Raw genomic sequence first — 25,270 nt, forward strand, 5'->3', positions numbered from 1 at the left:
CGCAGTAGTGACAAGCACACTCTCCCGGTGCGGAAGCCTGCGTTTATTTACCTCATGTTTTCCTTTGTTCTTCTGATCACTGTTTAATTCGCTCATGTTAAATGGGAAAAATAGATTCCTAACTGTATCCTACACAAGAAATCCCTGCTGTTTTGTAAGACCACTTCAGACAACTGTGGAAGCAAAGAAGGTAGCTTGGAAGCTCCACTCTGAAAACAGCAGTGCTGACAGATGTGCTGTAACCCCTACTCAGGAAGGATGTTGAGCGATACACGTGCCAGAGCTGAAAACCAGGATTCTCACAATTAATATTTTTTTGCATTCTTATCTCAAACTTTTCTATCACTTTTTCTATGGGCAAAGTCATGACTTGAATCCATTTACAAGATTGGTGTACGCAAGCAGTGCCTCCTTACAGGAGGGTCGTATGAATGCAGCATACCAATTAAACAACAGTTTGCAGAATTGGTATTTTAGATGGTCATAAATAAAAGAAATTGGAAAATACGTGGTTACCTATTATGTGTAACATGGCGATGGTTATAACAATTGCTAAATTGGCAATCTGGGGCCAAATTGAAATTTTCATGTTCTTTAATGTTCAATAACGGCTCTTGAAGTGTTGCTGCAGGGATTGCGGTCTTTTCACAAAATACACAAAATTTACTAGCATCTATAAACAATAATAAAGTAAAACTACAATTGATTTTAAAAAGCACACTTTATGAGGCAATACGTGCTAGCGTCTTCGTTGAGAATGGTGTATTTAATTGCCGGTTTCATCCCTTGCCATGCCTTGCTCTGTAACTGGCATGCTGGTTCTCTCTTTGAAGTCAGGTTTCTAATGAGACTGTGTTCTCGGTCTGATGGGTGGCTAATGACAAGTGCCACAGTCTGGTCCTAAAATGGTTTTGGAGCATGAGACTCAATGGCAGAATTTGTTAATAGAAAAATGAGGCGATTCAATCAAACAGTTAAAAAAGAAAAAATAAGCACTGACATTTTGGAGACAGAGGTGAGTTTTCTGGGTAACGTTAATGTTTCTCACAGTGCTCCCAAGGGCAATTGCGTTGCAATTGTGCCTGATCCTTCAAATCGCTAAGACTTGGAATTTACATCTGGAGTTCACTGTTACGAAAGTAAATACATAAGCCAGTTGGTTTGTAGGATTCAGTCATTAAAAATTCTTTTAATTAAACCTTTTGGATGGCAAGTTGAAAATGTCCTATTTATCTTCCTGCCTTTTACTGTGTTGGCACATATGTGTTGTGATTTGGAGTATGATGTAACTGTATATGGTTTGGGAACTAAACTTGCAGTGATACCTTCCCAGTATTACCTGTTGAGCTAGAAGAGAAAGAGTCTAGATAGTGAAAGGGAAGTTGATGGAGTTTCTAGGACTTTGTAGGTTAAAACTAGATTTCTCTGAAATGAGATGGAGCCTCCACTTGAAAGGTTTACGGTAACTCCCTCCGGATGCTTTATGTTACAGTGGTAGTATTTTTAATGTAATTGTGAAAGAAGAGGGACTTCCACTTTGTACTGTTCATTTGCCAGTTACGACACTAATAAGTTTTGAGCAGTTTCATCACTTTTTGCTGATTTTGAAGGCAGGTCGATCTCAAAGATAATACATTCTGTTTTATGTGAAAATGAACATCCTGGTAGATGAGACCGATTTCGTTCCCTGCTGGGCGAAGACAGGGGAATTTAGCGTTTATCTCTTCTGTCTCTCAAAAGCAGCTCTCTGTCAGGACACTTGTATTGCTTGGTAGTCAACAACCTGTATTTCCTGAGTAGCCTGAAAAAAGCAGAGAGGTGGACATGTGCTCATGGGAGAGGAGCTGGAGGAGATACTGGATGTTGATGTGAGAGCGCTCTGGAAGTGTTGTGGTCGGTATTGCATGGGATTTGGGAAAGCTAAGGCCAGAACTGAGTTGTGTATTTCTAAAGTCCTAACTTCAATCCAATGGAGGTGAGTGTCCAAAGTCATTGCAGTAGCTTCTTTAAAAAAAAAAAAAAAGTTTTCTTGGACCAAACAGCCATGTGATATTGAGTAAACGTGGAGTGTTCAAGGAAACTTAATCAGTTACTTGTAATTTTGGACTTGATGATCCTTATGGATCCCTTCCAACTTGAGATAGTCTATGGTTCTATGAATTTTTAATGCCAATTTGTGAGCTAATTTTAGACTTAATTTTCTTAGTTAATGCTTACTGAGTACAGTGATTCTTTACTCTTTGAGCTAATATTTCTTCATGGCCAGTTTGCCCATCAAGAGTTTTGCCATATCTCTCATTCGTATTCAGATGTGAGGATCTTGTGTTTAGAATGAAAGCTACTAGTAATTGGGTTTGGTTCTGCTGCGTTTCTGTTCTTGCTTACTGTAGCGCACAGACATTTGGGTTTCTTACTGTTTCTGCTAAGTGAGGCATTAGAAATGCACAGAGGTACAGTGTACAGCTTCTAAAACGTTATGCTTTTTCATACATAGTTCTGCTCTAGTGTTAAGGCGTTCCCTGTTACCTTCGTCACATTCCATCCCTGAATTTACATATTTTTAGTATCAGGTGTTACCTCAGCACATTGACAACTGGGTCACAGTTGTTACCTGACAATTGACAAATCAGTATTTGGTCAGTCATCTTTCCATAAAACATGCAGGTGTTTGTAGAACCAACTTAACTAAAGTCATATGATGTGAAGCAACGTAATGTCTTTGAAATGCTGTGAGTTTCTAGCGAGACTAAAAAGTGTTTGAAAAATCAGCTGTCGTGTGTTATCAATGTGGTTCAGTTCACGCTGGTTTTATTATTTAAGTCCTGGGCTTTGATGCGAAGTGGTGTTGTTTCCCTGTTACTGATGTTCCAGAACATAATGCCTTGAACCAGCTGCTTTGCTTGCATGAAGGGACTGAGCAGTAGTTGTGGCTTGGCTGTTTCATGGTCTGCTTAGGATGTAAAGGAGTAGTTTGGGTGGGAGAGAGGCAGCTAATGCTGATCTACAACCAGTGTGTTTAAGCATCACCTTTCCTCTAAATAACACCTAATCTGTCACCAGTCCAAGGTGTGATGAAAGCGATCTGGTAGCTCTGGAGGATAGTAGGGATTTGCCTCAGTCAGGAGACTGTAGGTACTGTTGGACATGCTCCTGGCACAGCAAATGAGAAGAGGTTCTTAACGGCAACAACAGCCTTACTTGAGTCAAAAAAAAAAATTTCCGATGTTTTATTGACTGTCCCTGGTGAGGAACATAAATACGGGTTTCCAGTTCCTGTAGCGGCAAATATTGTATGTAAATGTATGCGTGGTTAAATTTTAATTGCTGAATAAAATTCTGGGCTGCTCTAGCGATTTTGTTGATTAGCACGACTTGCTTTTAATGATTGCTTACCCATGAGGGTAGCGATTGATTGGGCTTTAAATATTGCTTACATTTTTGTTCTGTGTTGGAATTAACACTGACAAATAAGCCTCGTTATGTTGATTTGACATAATCTAAGAGGGCGCCTGTACGGGAGGCAACTTCAGAGGAGATTGTAAAAGGGAAAAATGAGCTACGTTCTGGGAAGGCACCTTGGCTTGAGTGGAAAGCTGCTGCAGCGCGTTCTCGGGTTAAGAGCTGTTGAGCCAGATGTGTATAGCAACAGGGTTTTCTTCTTATATGTAAGATACCTAATAGGTGGGCAAACAGCTTTTTCTAGAGTCTTAATATTTTGTGAATTCCTTACGATTTTTGAAGGTTTTGTATTTAAAATACAGCTATAGGAGAAACAGGGCAAACATACAGCATTTAGCGCCAACATCTGCTAGTCTGAAACTTCATGTCGGATGTGTTTAACGTGTTTATATCTTCCACCAATATTAAATTCAACTACAGTGACTCTTCTGTGCATGTACTCTAGAGCTGATGTACATTGATGTTCTTAGGGGATTTTGTAAATATTCAGTATTTTAATTTTTCCCCTCCCCCATTATATTTTTTTTCTTAGCTGGAAAAGAAGCAAACCACCCCTCCGTTTCAGCCTCAGATCACAGACGATTATGGTTTGGATAACTTTGATACACAGTTCACCAGCGAACCTGTCCAGCTAACCCCAGATGATGAGTATGTTACCTTGATTAAACTTGTGATTTTGTAGAAATGAACACTAACTCCCAGTCCATGGAGTGCACTCCTGTGGCAATAAAAGCCCCTCTTGGGTCTTTCTCTTGCTGCGTTCTCGGGTAGCAGGTGTTCAGCCTCACGTAGCGATGTGCTTGGGGATTTCACTGCGGGCGCTGTGTGCCGAGGTGCTCACGCCTGACCTCTCTCCAAGCGCTGCCTCTGGATCACAGATCCATCGCTCACAACCTGTTCCCTCTTTCGGGAGAGCCCAGCATGTATGAAGAGAATATCTGAGAGGAAACCCAGGAGTGAAGGGCTTCGGTTACTGTTTGTGTGACCCCAGAGAATCGCTGGGCATAGTTGTGCTCCACGGGTTGTAACTGATCACGAGATTACAAGTGCCAGCTGTAGGTGTGTCTATAGTGGGAAGTGTTATGAACAGCACATCTTGAAAGAAATTCTCGTATATACATAGATTTGTAAGTCTTTCCTTGGAGTTCCCATGTGTACAATATGTATTTTTAAAAAAACTATTAACTTTGTGCTTGACTTCTGTAGTATTTATCTTCCATACAACATGAGCAGCCCTCGCTGACAGCAAAATACTTGTTTCTTATTTGTAAATTGGTAATATAAACCAACAGTCACTTATTACGTGCTGCATTTTGGGCCCTAGAAGTGTGCGTGTTGCCTAACTGGAAGGGTGGAAGAAACTTATCAGATGTTTCAAAGTTTCCAGTCATCCTGCTGTAGATATTGGCATAAAACATTAGCGTTAAGTATTTGTATGTTCAGAGACTGACTGTTTTCCCATTTATTGTTGCTTCTGTACAACTTCATTCACATAAATTTCTCTCAGGTATTTTGTTGTTATTTGAAGAAAAAGTTACAGCAATAAAAATAGTATTTGTTGTTGATAAAACTAAATCGATGCTTTTACTTGTTTTCCAGAGATATAATAAAGCGAATAGATCAGTCGGAATTTGAAGGATTTGAATATATTAATCCGTTGTTGCTGTCGACAGAAGAAACAGTATGAAGGAATGACATCTGCGTTGTGGACAATGTGAATGACCTTTAAATTTATCCTTAACTACAGTATATGCATGCGAGGCTGGGGAACTGTAAGATTTCGGACGGAGACCAATGATTTAAAAAAAAAAAAAAAATTGCTGCTGAAAATCAAAGAAGAGAATAATGATTTTGGTGGGTGTCTTCTGCTACTTAGTGATTCTTAAGTTCTGGGCACTGACACAACTGGCTTCATTAATGAAGGAATTTGCATTTTGTGCCTGTTTCATGAAGGACTGAAATGTTCATTGCATCCCTGGAAAAGGAGATCCTGCAAAACCTGGAGATCCACACACTTTCTACAAACATTTGATGCAATGAGCTACCAATTGAAGAATATTACAGTGTAACATCCTGAAGAATAAAATATATTACGGTGGTGTTGAAGCTTATTTTTTGATGCCTTTTTTCACAAGTGGTACCTGTCTAAACGTCTCAGATATATTTAAAAGGAGTTGTGTTTTATTAGCAATCAAAACATAAATTTGGGTACAAGATTCAAGTGCCTAAATGGATAAACTGCATTGAAGAATTAATACATATTTGGATCGTTCTTAAACCTGGTAAGTTCTGCTTGTTAATATTAAGTAACATTTACATCTGAAACATACAGTTCACAGCTGCAGCCTGATGTTCGTTTGCATTTTTATAGAATTTGATGATTCAGCAATATTAACTCCAAATTAGCATTTACAGTATCAGTTTCAAAATCTGCTGTCTTAAACTCCAAATTTACCAAAATGCATAGATTGAAGAAAACTAAATTTGCACACAAAGGATTTCTGAAAATACTTACGCAGTGCCTACACCTACAGTGATGTTGTGTTGTGTATTAGGTTTTTGAACAGTGTTTTTATCAACAATACAAATATTCAGAAATAGAGCAAAAGCATCATGAAGCATAGCCTTAAAAGTTAAAATAGTAAATCTAGAGTAACCATAATACACACTTTCCTGATAAAGCACACCTCCTACTTCTCATAAACTGTCTGCTTACAGTTACTCAGTGTATGTTAATAACTGATCGTTCTACAGAAGAGAATGGGATGTTTTGGTAAGATGATTTGCATCAAAGCAGTACATTTTTAAATGGAAGAAAAATTAATACTTAATAAATTGGATCAAGCAAAACACAACTATCAAATCCCTTCTCGTGGAAGCTGGGGGGGTGCCAGGGGCAGGTAAAGGGTACGTTGCATCAAAAAGGTTAAGGATTTCCCAGCTCAGAGGAGCTCCTCTCGCTAGATTTGAGGACTAGTTGTGTGCGTTGCTCTCCGAGGTTTCAGGTGCTGTGAAGATTTGCCTGCCTCTGTACCTAACAGCAGCAGAGGCAGGATTGCTGTTTGCTGGGTTTTGGGTTAACCGTATCGTGTGGTTGTAGAGATGGGGGGGAAATTACGTGGGTAGGAAGAAAATTGAGAAACCCTGTGCCATGACATCTCACCTAATTTGGTGTAAAATGCAGGATAAATTGCAACACTTTCACTTTCTTTACACTAACATATGGTTTTCTCAGGGTACAGCATTGCATTAGGTGCTGAACATGACATCTTTTGGATTCACATCCAAGTCATGAGGTGCTAGGACGAGACTGCCAAAACATTGTTTAAAATTTTCAATTAATCATTGATTAGCAATCTGTGTTTTGTATCCCCTCACTAGCCACACTTGTGCGGACCTGTGGTTAGTTAGATTAATCCCATTCGGATTTAAGTTGTGGGTTTCTCTCTGTTGGACTGTAGCTTTTCATATTAAGCCAAGTGTGTTTTAATCAGCACTAAATAATTTAACCAGTAAGAAGTACTTGCCTCAAATGCCTGGACTTTAGATACTTTATTATCTACTAAAGGAAACATTTACCTTTTAAATGTAATCTGACATTTTTTTAATTACTCCTGTTTTCCCTTTTCCCTGGCAATTACTTTATTTACCCTGAATGGTTTTTCCTTTGGTGTTTTCAACTCCCCTGATAATAAAACTAATCAATAGTTATCAGAGTGACTGCAGGCAGCTCATGAATGGAAAGAAGACAGGTTAAGCTGTCCTTTGACATGCCAGGGCATAGGACTTTCAAGTGGAAATATTAGAAATGTGGGTTGGGGTTTTTTTTACCTTTTTTCTAGGTTTCAGAACATTTTGGGAGGGAGGGAAGGAAGAACAGAAAGACACATTTGCTAAACAAACATTGTAAAGACTACTTGATTTTATTTAAAAATTTACAGGCATTTACAATGTTGCTGTGTTGCCAAATAGTTTGCTGGATACAAGTTTGGTTGCTCATGTGCAAGTGTTTGAATAATGTTCTGTTCATGATGAAGGGGAAATTTTTTATATAAAGTACTTGTTTTATAAATAAAAGAAAATGAAGGATGTAATTAAATGTGTGGTTTGGAAAAAAAAATCCTAATATATTACAAATGGATCTGGTAATGATATATAGTTGTCTTATTTGAAATAGTAAATGAAAATTCTAGCTAATTTAATGATTGTAAAACAGTAAATATGTTCTTGTAGTTTTGTATAATTAATTAGTTGGGATCTTTGCTGACCAGTTTTAAATGTGCAGAAGATGGTATACTAATCCATAACAGCTAAGATCATTTATATTCTTGCACATCTATTAAAGACTTTAATGAAAAGTTAATAGACTGTTATTATTTATCAGTGACCTGAGCTATGTCCAACTTGCACTGTTTAAAGAGATGCCCTTGTACATTAAATCTCTAGGATTCTTCCTGCACTTTGATCCTGTATCTGTGGTGGTTCTGTACCTTCGGATTGCACCCAAAATGTATGTTTTTGAGGTCCAGGGCACAGGTTTGTTGAGACAGAGTTTAAGGGGAGTCGTGCGCTTCTGTGTGAATGCGCTCATGATCCTGACAGCTGGAACAGGCACAACTGCACCGAGACACCCCCCTGACCCGTCGGGGGATGTGGTGCCCTGCATGAACCAGATGCCTGTGCAGGAAACACCTACTGGGGCCTGGGGAAATAACAACCTGCTCCAGTTTAGTTGATCCACCTGTTGTTACCGAGCTATCACCAAGTGTCGCTGGTGCCATCCATGGGAACGGTTGCTCTTCTCAAGCTTACAGAACGTTCACCTGCTCCTGTTAAGACGTTACCAAGTAGTCGATGAGTCTTCTGAACCTTCTAGCCCAACAACCTCTCCGTGTTCGTTGTTCTCAAACACTGAACGTTTCTAAGGGGGGAGGGGGGGTGGAACTGATACAAAAAGCAGCTGTTTTCGGTGACTGACTGCATTAAATTTTGCTTTGTGTTTCAGTATCGGGAAACTGTCAGAAGGGTCTTTCTGGAGCCCAACTAGTTTAGACCTGTCATGTTAATCAAGTGGATACTGACTTAGAAACCTACACTGTAAGGTTATGAATGTTTGCCTTCAGAAAGATCAAAATGTGTTCCTTCAGGAAGATAAAAAAACCCCACACCTGTTGGTTGGCCTGGGTTGTGTTTTAACAGATACACTCAGAGAATCAACTGTGCAATCATCAGAGTTCTTTCTTAGGTATTACAAGCATGAAAAATGCTAAGCTTGAATGACTTTTTAATTAACCTTATTTTCCACAGATTGTTTAGGAAAAAAATTGTCAGTAAACTTTTGGATTACGTGAATAACTATCTTTTGTTCAGCTGCTTTCTGTACTTAGAGCTTCAGAACTATGATGCATCAGACAAAACAGGTTTTTCAGGGATTTACACCGGTACATTTTTCAGAGGTACCAAGATTCCAGGAGTACCAAGACTGATTTTTCCTGGGGGTCTCTGGGACATCCTATAGCACCATTTTCAGAACTAGAACTACTTTACCTGCATTTGAGAGGATTTAAAATAAAAAAGACCCCAAACAGGCACGTGGCACTTGACCTTCTATTGAGTTACTAGTCTGTGATCCTTCAGCAAGTCTGAGACAAGGATGTGCTTCCCTGACCCGTTTTTTCCCTTGAGAAAGGTTCATCCTTGGCCGTATTCCTCTGCTCTTCGTTCTTCTGGATTTACCACATTACATCATCTGGACTTTCAGACAGGCACCTGGCAAGATGGCTATCGATCTCCAGTTGTGACAGCCTGCAAATACAGAGAACTTGTTCAGTGAGAAACAGTCAAATCCTGTTATTTACACGGTGCTTCACCTTCCCTCTGGCGTTGCCTAAGCAATCGCAGAAGTGTTCCAGTGGCTTAACGGGTAAGTCATTCCTGTGCTCGGAAGCATCGCAGTCTGCCACAAACTCTGCCTAAATCTCTTGCTATAATGACCACAATTTTATTAATGAAGCCCTCCTTTTGTCTCCTTGTTCAGCCTCCAAAAGAAAGAAAATGAACTTGCAGCCAATACATCTTGCACTGCTACAGGACTTTTGAAAAGCAGACGTTTTCAGCTGCTCTGACAGCCTAAATACAATGAAATGGTGTAATTTCAAGAGACAACGTAATTCTTACTGTAGAGCAGACACTCAATTGCTGGGAGGGAGGATTTGGTTTTTTTCTAAAGGTAGCCTGACAGCAACAGAGGACTGAAGTCTCATTTAGCTGTGCTGATCACAACTTGCAAAAGACAAATCCACTTCCTTCCCTCCTGCCCAGACCTTGGAAACTCAATCTAAAATGAAGAGCACAGTTGCTCAGGTAAAGGCATCCAGGTACTTGCTGAAGAGGTACAGCTCTAACAGTGAAGTCTAGATCTTGATGAGAAAGTGACAGGTCCGACATTAGTCCATCTAGCTCTGAAGGTAGCTTTTAACTATCACAAATGCTGCCCTGGAATGGCTTTTGGATTATGATACAAATTTCACAAAGTTTTCATGCTCAAGTATTTAAAAAAAATGCTAATTCTCCATATACTAGCAAGGTTTACTGGAGAGCTCAAACTTAGCTTGCTTTTTGAAGCAGTATAATCTAGTAATCATGAACTTCTAAACTGTATTAAAGTAGGTAATTCTGACAGCGAAAAAGTACTTTACAGTAGAAGTTCTGTCTTTTTCATTACTTGGTACATGGAGAATGCATCCAGAACCACTTTGGGTTTGTATACTGTGAAGTTACTAAAAAAACTTACCTTCCACTGAAATGAATCAGACACATTGGACAACTGTCAAGAGTCGAAGACTCTTCGCTCTGCTTCTCTGTCGTCATCCTGCTGCTTTCGGTCCCAGGTATGCTCCCAAGAGGCAGCTGCTTTTCTCCAGGCATGTATCTGGCCTCACCAAATGAAATATTCCCTTGATGTGTTTCTACGTGAAGCTCTTTCCTGTCATTTTCTTTTCTGTTTTCCCTGCTGGTCTGTACAGTCCCTCTGTGGTGCGGTTGAAAGCTAAACGCTTTTGCAGAGCTTTGTGACAAGGCCAGGTGGTGTGTAGAACTCCTGTTTGCAGTGAGTTTATGTGATTTCAGACTTGCCTCTGGTTCTGAAATACCTTTTGTGTCTTCCCCAACCGTATTTTTGGCTTGATCTAGAATGGTTACACAGCATGTTTTCTCAGCTGTAGAAGGTAAGCTTTTCAGTTTATCTTCTTCGTCCTGACCTGTATGTAGATGGTCCATCTGGCTGAGTGTTAGCTGCTGGGAGGTCAGATCCTTTGTGTTTAGATGTTTTTCTTCGCAAAATGCTGGGAATGATACCCACTGAAACTCTTTTGTTCCAGTCGTAAAGACTTCTTGTTTTCGTGGACTCTCTTCCTCTGAACTCTGAGACACACACACACACAATGTCTTCAAACAAATCTGTTCAATCAATACATAAAATCAAGGCTGAATGCATTACAAATACCGAGAAGGCTAAATGACATTGAAGAAAAGAACATTTTATTTACATCCACCTCTGGCGCTTGTAAAGCAATCAAGAACTTCCTAGAGTTCATGCAAAACGTGTCTTCCCTCACCATTTCTAAACTGATACGATAGGGTACTCTTCTAGTATGTTCCCTAGAGGCTAAAGATGAAAACAATCACCTGCTTCTGCTCAGGAAGAAAAAATCTACTGTAGAAGGACTGTGGGTTTTGTGTTACCATAGTGCCTGACATTATCAGGGCAAGTAATGGTGGTTTCTGTGTAATTAACCTCTCTGTTATCGTTTGCCTTTTCCAGTTTCATTCCGTTGGGCAGATGCTAGTGCTCATGAGCAGTCACTATACTTACACGGGTTACCTCTTTCCAGCAAAATGTTGTAAAAAACTTGCCAAAAAAAAAAAATCTGCAAAGAATCTGTAAAAAGAAAAAAAGCCCCTCGTAGTTGTTGTTACGCTATGTGCACACAAGGCTGAGTCACACCACTAGAGGCAGAGACTAAAGAACCAAAAGCCCACATCTATTTAGAAACTGTTTCCCCCGTTAACATCCCTGTTCAGGCTGTCACTACCATAAGCAGTACACAAAGGGCAAACGAGGAGCGCACAGCACACTACCTTTCCAAAGAACTCGGGAAAACTGGGCACCGTTTGCCAGTTTGTGCGTTGGAAATCTTGACTGTCTTTCAGTAACAAAATCCATGTTTTTTCACACTCACTTAAGTCTTCTTTTTCAAACCAGCAACAGCTGTCAGTCAGCGTCCTGTAAAGACAGAGACAGTCCAATAGGTTTGAGGGTGACACACAGGGAAGAAAATGCTCTGCATGGCTGTTAGTTTTCCTCTTCATTAACTTGATTTACCCCTCCTGTAGCACTGATGTTTCAAAAACCATAGCTGTCCTTGACTGTGATTTATCAAAGCAGAAGTTTTAAAATTAACTTCCAGTAGCTGACAGTGCATCAGCCTCTCTCAGCCTGGTTCAACGGCTAAGTGTGACGATCCCTTCCCTTTTGTTAACGGCGAAGCACAAGGTAGGGACCTTGTGACTGAAAACGCGTATAACTTTTCCATTTGTACAACATAAAACTCCATTCTTACCTGTTTTCATTTGATTAAGTAGCGCTGCATGTGCTTAACCAAGAATAATAATTGACAACTTTGCCACATCAAACCACAGAGGCAGGTAAAAGGCATTTGTCAGTAGGCGCAAGTATGCAAATGCACATCTTCGAGTTTAAAAAGGGAGGCAAGGTGGCTTGTGGAGGAAACTACATTTAGCTGTTTATAATATTGTTTACCAAGGGAACCTCCATCTAGCCTACAGCAAGATTTTTCTGGAACACAGAGACATTATTTAGCCTGTAGACTAAGTTTTACAGCTTAACAGGACCTATGTAACTTGTACAGCTATCAAAAAAATTATCTAACTTTTTAAAAAGAATGTCTAAAAGCCTTGCTTTCTACTTATAACAAATGAGATGTAGGTAGTTATTACTGTCTTCACTTCCAAGTGAAACAGTTAAGTGTAGCCACTGTGGTTTTTTTCTCAAATACCAAACTTGACACCTGCTGAGCACAGAAATCACTGCAGCCTTTGCACTGAGGACAGCAATTGCATTGGTTCCCACATGTGCTTGGCTGTTCCTATACTGTCATTTGAAATTACTGATGATCTTTCTAAACAGCTTGGTCTAATCCATCGTAGGAAGGCATTAGGAAGGTTTAACTATAAAGTAAGCATTAAAAGGTTTTTATACTAGTCATGCTGTATAAAGACAATTTCAAGAGAATGATGGATTGTTAATGTCAGAATGCTATTTCCAGTGTTCCTGCTTCTTACTGATGTATTTTCTTGGGTCACTGTCCAGGAATGATGCTGCACTGAGAAGAAACTAGAGACAAGTCGTACAAGCCCTCAAAAAGCGGAGTGATTGGCCTTTTGAAGCCTGGCTTTGGAAGGGGCACAGCTGACAGCACGCTTGCTCATCCCAACGGGCTGAAACAAGAACCGAACCAGTCCCTGCCTCTTCACTGCGCCTTTCTTCAATCCACCCTTACTTGAGGGCTGGAAAAACCAGGAATTATTTCCTCCTCCTGATTCTGAAGGAAGTCAAGTTAATTTTCATACGCTAACATTTCTGATGGGCACCATCCTCACCAGTGCTCTTCTTTCCCAAAGAAGGCACAGAGCCCGGTGTGCTTTATTCTGTAGTTAGCTTCTCCGTTTTTGTTAAGGTGCTACAGGCGGTGTTTTATGAAGCAGCCTTTACCGCATCAGCAACGTGCTACAGGCGCCGCTACCAAACGCTTCAGGTCGCTGGTGCGTTTGAAGCCCCAGCTGCACCTCTACGGCCCCAGGGGCCGAAGGCGGGCAGGGCCCTTCTCTGGCGAGCCTGACCCCGCACCGGCCGGGCCGAGGCCCTCCGGCCTCCAGCCGCCGCCCGGGCCCCGGCGGGGAAGCGGGAGCTGGGGACGGCTGAGGCGGCGCTGCTCCCGGTCCCCTCCGAGGAAGCCATTCCCCCACCCGGCCCGGACTCACTGGCGCCGCCGAGGAGACTCCCGGTCAGGGCTGGGTTCCCGCCTGCAGGCTGGAGGCGCCTTCCTGGGCTTGAGGCGCAGCTTACCGGCTCCTTCCTGAGACATGGCTGAGGCGCGGAGCCCGCCCGGCCTCCTCCTACCGCCCCGCTCTGGGCGGGCGAGGGGCGGTGCTGCAGGAGGGCGGGCGGAGAGAGCCGCCGGCTCCCCCTCCGCCTCCTCTTCCTCCTCCTCCTCCTCCTCCCGACCGGCCCTTTGCCAGGGCAGGGCCTCTGGGCGGGCCGGCCGCCAGCTCCCGCTCCGCCCTGAACGTTGCCGGGGGAGGGCGGCGGACGGCCGCCAGCCGCAACCTGAGGGAAAGCCCGCCCTTCCCCTGAGGGGAAGCCCGCCCTCCGCCAGCCCCTCCGCGGCGGTCAGCGCCGCGCTGAGCTCGACGGGGCCTGTAGTATCCACAGCTGCTAGGTGCTTTTCTGCTTCGAAAGCCATCCTTTTCGTATTCCCTTAAACTTTATGTATTTGTAGCGGTTTGATGTATGCGGGTCTTGGGTGTGGAGCGGCCGTCGTGGAAGCACCGAGTGCCCCGTCGGTGTGGGGACACGGCGGTGCAGGGGCAGCCCTCAGCCGGCGGCGGGCTCTGGTCGAGGGGGACAAAATGGCGGTGGGGGCCGCTCGTCCTCATCGCCTGACCGACTGATCGCCAGGATCTGCTTAACTGCGGTGTGAGGCTGGAGCCAAAGATCGTTAATCCACATAGTAAAGTAGATTGGGAGCGCATCTGTGGTCTAGTTTGTCTTTCAGGAAAGAGTGTGTTGAAGTGACGCAGCTTGTCTTTCTTTTGGCGGGAACGGGGCTGGGTGCCTTGGCATAAAGCTCTTGTTAGAGCGCAGCCCTCGCTGGCAGCTTTTGAAGTGGATGGGCACACTTATCAGGCTGCAGCCTTTTCAAACACAGGCGTAATAGAGAAATGGTGGCAGACTTTGTAATTAAGTAGATGAAAGGATCAGAAAGTGATCCTGCTAGATAAATTCTTCACAATTGATACAAGAATAATTGTACAAGGAAATAAAAAATTCTGTTTGATAACTGATGTTATGAGCGAGAGTGGGTACAGTGCTCTTTTTCATAAAACCAATTTATTATTGGTAAAAGATGGACTCAGCTTCACGTTCCTTTCTATAACTGTGTTTATGCAGCGCAGTGTCTTGTGGGCTGTTTCATCCTTGGACTCTCCTGACTTAGAAGGAGGTATCAGTAGTGGCTGCAGCACTGTATTAAATGTTGTGCCTGTGAACGATTGTGTTGCGCACTCAGACCGCCAAAAGTGTATTAAGTAACAGTTGACCCAAGTTTCTACGTGTCTTGAACAGGTCTGAACCAGGAAAATGGCATTCAGATACCAGAGTTCATAGATTCACATCTGAGATGGATTGGTAGATTTAACCCGAGAAGTGACAGGGACAGCCAGGCAGCCAGCTCCAGCTGCCTTACAGGCAGAAGGGGGTTCAGTTAGGTGCAGCCTGAGCTCTGGCAGGCTCAGCCTGGCTACACCTTTCCTATGTTGGCTCAGGCACTTTGTGTTCCTGTGAGTCCATATCTGTAGTGAGGTAATGTCTTCTACTCTACATCAGAATGGATTTTTTGACATTGAAAGAGCGTTAATGGGTTTCCTTTTTCTATAGGAGTGAGGATAAAAATCTTAGAAGTGTAACGTGTTTGGTTACTAACAGGAACTGTGTGAGTTTCTACAATAGCTAGCCCAGCTGAAAAATAAAAATAATAAAAACCAATAGTCATACTAGAGTGCTAGCATTTCTGCTGTGTGATAGGCAGACTAAAATGAGAATGAAATTCAGGAAAAAAGAAACTACAATGGAAAAGCCCATCACTGTCATGGAGACTAACATTTTCCTGTATTAATATTTGTTACAGCTACTGCGGTACCCAAGAAATACCAGGACAGTTACAAACAGTGTTCTGCCTTTCGTTTTTATTGCCATTTAGAAGCTGCTTCCCAGTGAGATGAAATGAGATTCCAGGAGATAGGTCTTTGTTTCCCTCTTTGGCAGGAAAAGCATCCTCCCAAAAATTCCAAGTGGAACAAGGTAAGCTGGACAGAGGCAAGGGGCAGATTTGAGTCTGAAGATTTTAGGCCTGCTGTGGAAAGAAGGATGGTGATGGCAGCAGAAACAGAGCAAATAATAGCAAGAGGAATTGTATCTAAATAACGCAAAAGTGTAGATTGAAAGAGGGAATCAGCTATGTGAGTGGTTGAAAATGAGATTATGGAGGAGGGGTAGAAATTTGATTTCATAACTGCTGATGTTAATTGAAGAAGACAAACCCAAAAGTGTTTAATTTTGGGCATTTTACTTGCTGGCCTTATGACTGCTATGAATGTAAGACACAGCATGGATTATCACCACTTGGCGGCAGCAAACAATATAAAATTTTGCTTTAAAAAAATCTGAGGGGCAGAGAAAGCTGTCAGATTGAGCCTGATACCTGCAGGCCTCTATACAGATTTCTAAGTGTATTTATGTTAAGGGTTGTTTATGCCACAGCGTTTTGTCTTTTGTTCCTGAGGTGTTTGGGTTAGCGTTGTATTTATCTTACGACCCCTTGGGTACTACTTTGACAATCCTCTGCTCCTAAACCGTGCGTTGTACCAACAGATTTATTTTGTTAAGATATGAACTTCTCCTGAAACAGCAGTCTGAAGGGTAGTCTGGTTTTCATGCTGAAGGTGTTGCTCTGTCGTACTGTTAGTACCGTGAGTCATGCGTTACAGCATTCGCAATAGCTTTATTATGGGTGAGCATAAAAAATGGTTATTGTGCAGTAAGGGCCACAAAGGAAAGAATATTATAAAAAGAATAGTGAAAATTACTACTGCAGCTGCCGATTGTAAAAAGCAAAAGGAAAAACCTTGCTTCTGTAGCTACTCTAGCTTGTAGGTGGATTTGTATTTTGTGGATTTAACTGAAAACTTGATGCTGTAAGATTATTTTTCTTCATTGTTATCTGCTCAATGCACACCCATTATAACCTGTGAGGGCTGGCATGTCAGTGAATATTTTCAGTCTTGCTCTATTGGCTTCTCTAACTACCCGTAGATTTGAAGCTAGCATTCTAGAAATCTTTATCCATTACGTGTACGCACTGTTCTTCATCCGTATCTTTCCAGAATTGATAATGTACTTATAGCATTAAGGTGAAGTGTAGAATAGGACCTGTTCTTGGTTCTGCCGTGTTGCACAAGATCATATCTACTGTTTCCTCCACTGACATGGAAATCCTATTACTTCTTGCTTGACTTTGGGTCTTGCATAATTTAATAATTAGAATGTTTTGTGATCTTAGGAAAAAGTTCTCATAGAAATGCAAAGAGTAGCCTTTATCATCCTCAGCCTTGACTGGATTTGAGCCAGTGGTCAAGGGATTTGGGCTTTTGGAAGCTAGAATGCTTCTACAGATTATCTTTAGGGATTTCTTCGTAAATGGAGTGCCAGCATGTGCAGTTATCTCTTCCCTGTAGAGTCTCATCAAGCTGCACACGCTTAATCTTTGCTTACATGGTCCCTGATTCTTGCTGTAAAGTGGGCCTCAGTTTTAACTTTTGCTCTCAGGAAGAAGGGGCTATTATAACAAATTCTAATCCTTTCGCAGTTCCACAATCACTAAAGCCTATAAATTGCCTGCCAAACAAACCAAGTGATCTTTTCCTGGGCTGAGGGAAAGAGGAGAGTGTAAAACGCAGGTGCCAGCATTTGCTGGGGAAGAACTGGTACATTATCAACTAATCCGCCTTCTGCTATTTCTGATTTCCTACCCAACAGCTGCAACATTGAATGAGAGCTTCTGCATTTGGGAAGAATTAGAAAGCCTGGTAATGCAGGGTCTCTATTACAGATACAACAACTCACAGACAGGGAGGAGATTTTTGCTGCCGGTGTAGAATTTGGAGTGCTAGGCACTTTATAGCCTGGAAAAATTGTGATTTTCAGCTGTTGTAATGGAGTAATCAATGAAGAAGGGATGCCATAGTTTCTGCTAGGTTTTTCTGAGCCTGATGTAATTGCATGCATGAGCTATTATTTTTTTTAATGTACCACTTTGAGGCTAAAGCATATGCAGTTTTTATTAAAACTTTTTTTCTTTATGGTCACTGGTGCTTGCAGATAGTTTTAGTCCTTCAGAAATATCTTTGGTTCTGTAGCGATAGCTTCTGTATCAGATAAAAATGTTCAGAATAAATTGTGCCATGCTAGAAAATTGAAACATTATTATGTTTTAATTATTTTGTCTAGTGAGTGCTTGGTTTAGGAGTATATAGGGGTGATTTTTTGTCCTTGTCAAATAGTCTGTGACTTCACTCAAAGATCAGTGTGTCCATTCTCATAAATGTCATAAAGGAAAATGTCCCAAAGATACCCCAGGAGACAGAAGTACGTATAGTAGAACATCAGTGGAAGCTTCTGCAGCAAATGGGCTTTACAGCTTATCTCCTCGACAGCCTAGTGGCAGCAAACGTAGCGCTGGAAAGAGTAACTCAATCACAGCGGCTCACTCAGGGTAGTGCTAATCACTGTCTGCAGTGAAGTGGGAAAGTCTGACTGTTTGCATCAACACGATGTATTACAACTGAAGCCACAAAATTATGAAAACTGTGTAAGACTTCCTTTAGCAGAGTCAGGAGAATCACGATGACGTGCAGTTTCAGTCTGAGAAGTGCGGGCTCATTGCTGTTTCCAGAGAAAGTTGGTTGAGTGGAAACAGTTTTGTAGGCTCTCCCTAACGTTAGTTGCAGGTGACATAGTCTTTTCAATGAAAAGTCGTTGCCTTTGCAACCCACTTCCTCTGCTAGCTTACCAGGGCCTGAATTTGTTACTGTGCAGAGTCCAGTGTACAGCTCATCCTTTCAATTCAGCCTTCCCTTTCCAAGTATGAAGACAGATCAGTACCTGTGTGGCTGAAAATCAAGCCTTGTGACACTTACGTGCCAAGATGGGAAGACCTAAAATGAGGACTAGGGAGACTGGCATGGCATTTGTAGGTACCAGGTTGCCAAGGAGGCATATTGTATTGAAACAGTTGCCTGGGAAACATTTAAAAATACATTGAATGGAAAAGCATATGTGATGTGCCCACAAGTGTTCTGTGTGAATGAAATGCCATGGCTGATGATGGCACCAAGAGACTGTTACTATTACACGCAAAGATGCTGCAAGTGATGTGGGGTTTTCTTTTTTTCTTTTGTGGTTTTTTTTTTCCCTTCCCATACCCTGTTCGTAGGAGGTGTGCCAAAAGATGCCTGTTTTGCTCTTGGCCGGTGGATTAAAGTAAATGTAGAGAAAGCTGTACCTGCAGGCAGCAGCAGCAGCAGCTGGAGATGGTAAGAGCAATTTAGCTTCATTTAGGCAACATAAACCAGTTGACAAGAAGCCTGCACAACTCCCCCTCAAAATAACAACAGCACTGCCGAAACTCCTACAGTATAAAGATAAATGGTTTTCTGAACATTGCCACTTTAATTTATGCTAAAATTGTATTTAAAGGCTCTGACGTCATCACAATAGGATTTAGAGTTAAACATCATATAAAATGCAAAGAGTTTATGATCAAAGCGGGTTGGACAGCATATATGAAAAAGCCTCTCACTGACCTAATTTTTTGTTTGGGGCACTGAAAAAGAGGATGATGAAGGGAGAAATTTTCAGAAGATAGCCCAGCTGCTCTCCTACTTCCTCAGATCAGTTATTGAGAGATGGCACTGACAAAAAAGAATGATGAAGGTAGAGAACAATGTCACTGGAACGAAAACAAACTATTATATCCACTGTTTTGTTTCACAGAAAGGAAACTGTTTTTCTGTGCAGCCAAGAAACAAGGGAGCTAGCAACTGTAATCTGTGACAGCCTACCTTGGACAGAGAGGTTCATCTGCCAGTAATTTCCAGATATGAAAATGCATCTCTCCTTCGCTAAGAATGAGTGGCAGGTGTGAGGCTGGTTAGGATTATAATCTCCTTGCCTAATCCTCCTTTGGAGATTAGAAACAAATACCCTACTCTTGATTTGCTGGAGGCTTAAGAAGGCTGTTTGGGAGCCAGCAGATTTAGTTTGGTCCAGCCTTTATGTGGTACAGACCGAGACAGTAAATTTGTTGGAAGAGAGATGCAGCGGAGAGGAGTTCAGTTGACTGGGAAGGAAGGTCTAGAGGCCTTTTTGTGAGTGTAGCTGTGCAAGGATAAGTTGCCTCATAGGGAGAAGGCCCCAGGGGCTTAGTTTCTTGAAGATGTTGCCTGTCTGAAGCTGTGAAGTTGCTGAGTGTTTGGTAATGTGTGCACTTTTCCCCAGTGAGGAAGCGTTTTGACTGACAGAGACTCTGCTGACTTTGCTGTTGTTTTGGCCAGTGTGGGGCTGCTCTTTGGCTGGTTATCTAGTTTGGGCACAATCTGCTCAAGGGTCTGAGGTGATCCAATCATTGTGTTGGAAAACTGTGAATCAGATGAAGTCTTCTGTGTGTCAGTCAAGTCCTAGTATCGCTCATCATTTTTTCTGGCCCAGTGTGTGTTTAGTTAAATGAAGTCCTGATGTTTCTAGGCCCTGGGGTTATTGTAAGAGAGGCGGGGAGAATCTGCCTTTCATCTTCCTCTCACAGTTTTGCAATGTGACTGAAAACTGTTGGAAAGATTGTTTCAGATCTCAGACAAAGATTAGGTTTGATGGCATGAAGCCGTGGGTTCTGTGGCTCAGCCTAGAATTCTGCTGAGGTAGTTGTATAATCTCCCCATACTTTAAAGGATTTCGGCTCTGAATTTAGGATCAAATATAGCTTGAGGTTTTCATATTTCTTTCTAGCTTGCTTTCTGGGTGGTTTTGTTGTTGTTGTTTTTTTTTATTTTAAGTGTGTTTTACGGTATTACAGCCTGTAGCAGTTTGAGTTCCTTCTGTTTGCTGTGTATCATTCCTTCGTTTGAAATCAACATACTAAAGGGCTTCACCAAAAAAAAAAAATTAAAAATTCCGTAAATAATAGCTGTAGTAATTACAGAAGAACACCTGTCTTGTTTATGGGCATGAAACCACAAAACAGTGTGGCAAAATTACTGATACTAGTTAATGTGGTGTGATGTTATCCGTAACTAGAATGGTGTATAAAATCAACTTAAAATGGAATGGAGTTCAACAGATGAGTGTTTATTTATTGCTTCCACAAGTGTGTGTAGTAGTTTTAGTTAGTTTTGCAATTTTTTTAAGGGCTAGCTAGTGTTTTAGAAAGCAAATCTGGTAAAACTGAAGGTATAATCAAAGCTGTGGAGGAAAGTGTAAAGCCTCTCTAGCTGAGAAGTGGTGTAATAATTTCGTTGCATTACGGAAATGTCTTGGAAATATGCAGTACCTCCCTGCTACTGTTCCTAAATGCTTTGCTTTTTCATATTCATTCTCCCTCTGCCCGTCATTAGTGCTTAACTTGTTAAAAGAAATACAAAATGGGACTAATTTAGAAGATGTGACAGTAAAATACAGTAGAGCTATAGTCTCTTTTTTTCCATATGTCATTTATTTAATTGTATCAGACACAGGCTGAGTTTGGCTTATCTACATTGTCTTACGCTGGCTGAACTGAAACTATCTTGTGCCTGGCAATGTGAAAGGTCATTCTGGCTGGAATATATCTTGTCATGACAGAGCTGTGACACCTAGTTAGAGATATTAAAGTAGGTGTTTGCCTACCTTTGCTGTCACTTTGCAGCTCCCAGCATCTGTAAATCAAATCCATTTAGACTGCTTCAAGAAAAAAAGGCTGATCCCTCCCTGCCACGTCCAAACAGTACTGCTATCAAACAGTGACTTCATACTACTGTTCCTTTCATGAGTGAATTTAAAATTGAGCTGATTTCGGAGTATTTTCCCCAGCTGACCTCTCCTGTTCCCCAAATCCACTTTGCCACTCCTTCAGTTCATCTGTGCTGCTCCTGTAGAAATTTGATTGCTGCCTTTGAATCAGCGGAAAGTACTCTGCAAGAGGTGTGTAGTAGCTGAAACAACACGTTGTGATGCTGGTTTAGGACAGGAGTTGTGTTCAGATAGCTAAAGTAGTTACCACTGTTTGGAGTGCGGAGTTACCGCAGTTACCTCCTCTGTTTGGTACCACAGACTGGTTCCATTATTAGCCTATATTTTATGTCCTACCATACTGGAGTCAGACATTTTGTTAGAAGATGGTGAGGAACAGTAGCAGCTTCACAGCTCTTTGTGGCGGTTCTGTACCATGCATAAAATGAGTTGGTTAGCCTCTACTCAGATCCCGCCGGGCAAGAGTCAGCACCACAGAGTGCTACAAAAAAATTGGCACTTTAAACCTTAGTGTCAAAGGCCGAGGTGAATCCAGGTCCTTCCAAGAAGCTGTTTTGGCCTAATTGGATTGGCTGGACATGCTGAGATACGATCTATGACCAATGCAGCTTTGTAGGCAGAAATGTCAAATATAGATGCATTTGAGTGATAGCTGCCTCCTATTCCCTCTAAAACCAAATGAGATTTAGAGGAGCCTGCTTGATGTGGTCTGCTGTACGAGGTTCAAAAGACGGGAGTGATCAACAGGAAATTGTCATCAGTTCTTTTGGGAGTGGGTTTTGGTTTTTGTAATTGCAGAGAAACTAGAATTGACATCCCCATTTGCCAGTCACATTATTTAGTAAGGGATGGTTGTTTTTCTGAAGAGTTTATCTGTTCAGTGATGATTTAATTTAGGAATTAATTCAGGGAATTTCTACTGCCTGTAGTGTGATGCAGTAAGCCAGAATACTTAATTACAATGGTCCCTTCTGGCCTTAAAGTAGCCCTTTCTTATCTTATTTCATGCTTATTCCTGTTTATGAGGTGGAACACAGGTGCACACAAATTAAGGGTATTGCCTGAGATAATGCAAGACCTGGGAACTGAACTCTGGCCTGTTGTTCGCTGGGTCTTTGCACAGGCATAGGACTAATCTTCCTTTCAAGCAGCATTTTACTCTCGAGGGCGGTCAACACAGTGTCTTTCATCACCTTGAATACACTAGAAAAAAATAAAAACATGAGACAACTTTCTGAAAGTTTTTGCCTAACAGCCCGTGTCTTCCAAAGTATCGATAAACACGAGTGCAGATGCAGTCTCCTTTGTCTGAGAGATGTGGTCTGGCTTTAGTACGCTTTTAATGACAAACATTCACCTAGTTTACCGTATGCATTCTTTTATCTTAGCTGTTCTCCGTGCATGTTAGGAGATTTATTTCTACTCCTAATGTATTTCATGTGTGTTAGTTGTAAATATGGTGCTCGTAAATCAGGCTGGACCATCCAGCCCCAAGGATGGAGACAGCTTACAATAGGTCTGTCTGCTTCAGATTGTGAGGCTGTTCTAGTCCTCTGGTTTTTCCATTGCTTGGCTCTGTTAGTGGCATGTTGCCAGTCTCCTGTCTCACATTAACAGGAATATTATATATTACTGAATTTGAAGTGTTTTTCCTTCAGGACTAGAAGAATGTAATGGAGCATGCATCTGGCAGCACGACGTTGTTCCTATGGTCTGCAGTGTGCCCTCCGCGCGGAGAGTCGCCACCATGGATTTCTGCTTCAGCCATCTAGGCGCGGAGTTTTAACTGTGTGCACTGAGGTAGGTCTTAGACCAGGTTGGGGACACGTTATGTCAGGGATTGCATGCATATATACATAATGTGTAATGAAAAACTGATTCTTCTCCCTTCCCTAGATTCTCTGAATTAAGTACCACAAAAGTAGCGAGTCTGGAGCATAATCCCAGAACTCCATTTTATTCATCCCACTTCTAGAACCAGCTCCATCTGTATTCACACCTACCGGCCTCCCTTTTTTTCATCTGGGAGATGGAAACTTGTTTTACCTGCCTTATAAGATGTTTTTTGAGAACGTATTAGTTCATAAGGCATATATGAACGTATATCAATACTACAGAAGTACGTATCAAAATGCCCCAAAACTAGGATTGTGACTCCACATCGCCAGGTAGTTTCATTTGGACTCCTCTCTGTTTGTCCTCTTGTTGGAAAGCTTGTCTGCTTGGAGGGAACTGCAAGTATTTTCTGCAGCGCTGCTGTTAAATTACTGCCCTTTTTACTGATTTTAAGGATCTTGTGCTCTCAAAATTCCTGTGTTTGCATGAAACAAGGCTGCGTAAAACTGCAAGGTCTAAAGCAATCAATATTCAATAAGCTTCTGGTATTTTAATTGGCTCAGTTTTGGAAGTCTGAAATGGGCTGAGCTGCAGGGCTAAACTAAACGGAGTCTGTCGTACCAAAAATACTCTGAAGGAGTGTATTTCTTTGTGGTAGTGCAGCTGAAAACACCACATTTACTGTAATTAGTGCGTATCGCACTTCTGTCTATGCTTCCTGTCTTATTTATATATGCTTAAATGTGTTTCTAGGTATCTGATTCTTGGAAGCCATGTTAAACCGGTGTCTTCTGTTTATTCTGGTCTGATAAACAGACTCTTGATTTGTCTCACACAGTACATCCTAGAACTGTAACCCTACATAAAACAAAAAGTTCCCCAGAACAGTCTGTGACCCAGAGCACATGATGCATTTCAGGAGAGCTGGAAAGGAGAATGGTGTCATCACCTGAGGGGAAACAAAAACCAGAAAGAAACGAGGAGGGGAAATTTTGGTGCTTATTTTTAGACTCCGTGGGTGAGTATTATTTTCAGCTTTGTCTATATTAATTTCTGCAGCACACAGTGTGAACCTGTGATTAGTCTATCTACGAATAGAGTGTCAGAATTTCTAGCTAAGGCTGAAGTAATCACTCACTAGCACTCCCTGAAGACTCAATATACCCGTATGTACCAGGTAAGGGAGCAGTCAGAGACATGGCTACAGACCGCGTAGATGTGTCTGAGGCAACTATAAGCTGGCGAGTTGAGAAATAAACCTTACACATATATTTACACTTAATGAGTTCAGAAAAGTATGTTCATGATACTGGTTCAGTCCTCCCTGTAGCTGAAGATAATCTGTTGTTGGTATTCATGTGAGTTAGTTTAAAGCTAACCTGTGGTATGTTTATGTGGAGCTGTTCTCATGCTTGTGGTTGCGTACCTCCAGCATCTTCTCTGTTTAGCTCAAGACTACGCACTCATAAGTTTCATTGAAGAACGTGCTGCTTGTTAATCAGCACTTTATGGTCTCAGTATGCTTAAAATAAGCATTTTGTCACATTCAAGGAGAAGAAACTTCATTGGTTTGCATTCTGGCACCACTCTTGATGTTGTCAAGTGCTGTCAGTTGGCTTCTTTCTGTAACTTATTTACAGAGAGAAGGAGCTTGAGATTGAAACATTCTGGTAACGATTTTCACCAGATACATACTGGATGTGTTATAGAAGCAACTCTAAAGTTACAAAGAACAAGAGACTTAATGGGTAATGGTGTGCTAGAGAGGTCCCCTTCAGAGCCTTTGACTGCTGTGTGGGACAGGGAACACAAAGCTAAAATTCCCCTGTTGCACAGTGAATACAGTGAGAGGAAGGAAAGAAGATAGCATCTTGTCAAAGGATCTTCTGGTTTCCTTTATAAACAGCTAAGAAGCAGCTTTACCACTTCCCTCGCTCAGTATTAAGCAAAGGACCTCTGAGGGGACAATAGATGTTAGGCCTACCAAATTTCTCTTTGAGTGTCTTAGAACGTGTCTGTAGTCTAAGTAGCCATAAAAGCTAATACTGCCTTAAAGCC

The 25,270-nt window shown here is 41.7% G+C and overlaps 2 protein-coding genes across 3 annotated transcripts in view; one reads left to right on the plus strand and one right to left on the minus strand.

The window, feature by feature from the left end:
• The window catches only part of PRKCZ (protein kinase C zeta), a 60,104-nt gene extending 54,534 nt beyond the window's left edge, over positions 1–5,570 (plus strand). The window contains exons 18-19 of the mRNA XM_086475974.1: positions 3,992–4,107; positions 5,059–5,570. Coding sequence (XP_086332100.1) covers positions 3,992–4,107; positions 5,059–5,146 — 204 coding nt within the window. The 3' untranslated portion in view covers positions 5,147–5,570. The remainder of the gene's footprint in view (positions 1–3,991; positions 4,108–5,058) is intronic.
• A 3,621-nt stretch (positions 5,571–9,191) lies between these two features.
• On the minus strand, positions 9,192–13,625 carry FAAP20 (FA core complex associated protein 20). Of its 2 annotated transcripts, none has more exons than XM_086476349.1 (4): positions 13,540–13,625; positions 11,596–11,743; positions 10,253–10,881; positions 9,192–9,264 (listed from the first exon to the last, which is right to left on the minus strand). In XM_086476349.1, exons 1-4 carry the CDS (start codon positions 13,623–13,625, stop codon positions 9,192–9,194), a joined length of 936 nt encoding a protein of 311 aa, XP_086332475.1. The 2 variants fall into 2 exon arrangements, with proteins under 2 accessions (XP_086332475.1, XP_086332474.1); XM_086476348.1 differs by having other exon boundaries at positions 11,599–11,743; positions 13,522–13,625.
• Between the last annotated feature and the right edge of the window lie 11,645 nt (positions 13,626–25,270).

The sequence above is a fragment of the Leptosomus discolor genome, chromosome 20 (assembly GCF_034619465.1).
Source record: "Leptosomus discolor isolate bLepDis1 chromosome 20, bLepDis1.hap2, whole genome shotgun sequence".
In the NCBI taxonomy this organism is placed as follows: domain Eukaryota; kingdom Metazoa; phylum Chordata; class Aves; order Leptosomiformes; family Leptosomidae; genus Leptosomus; species Leptosomus discolor.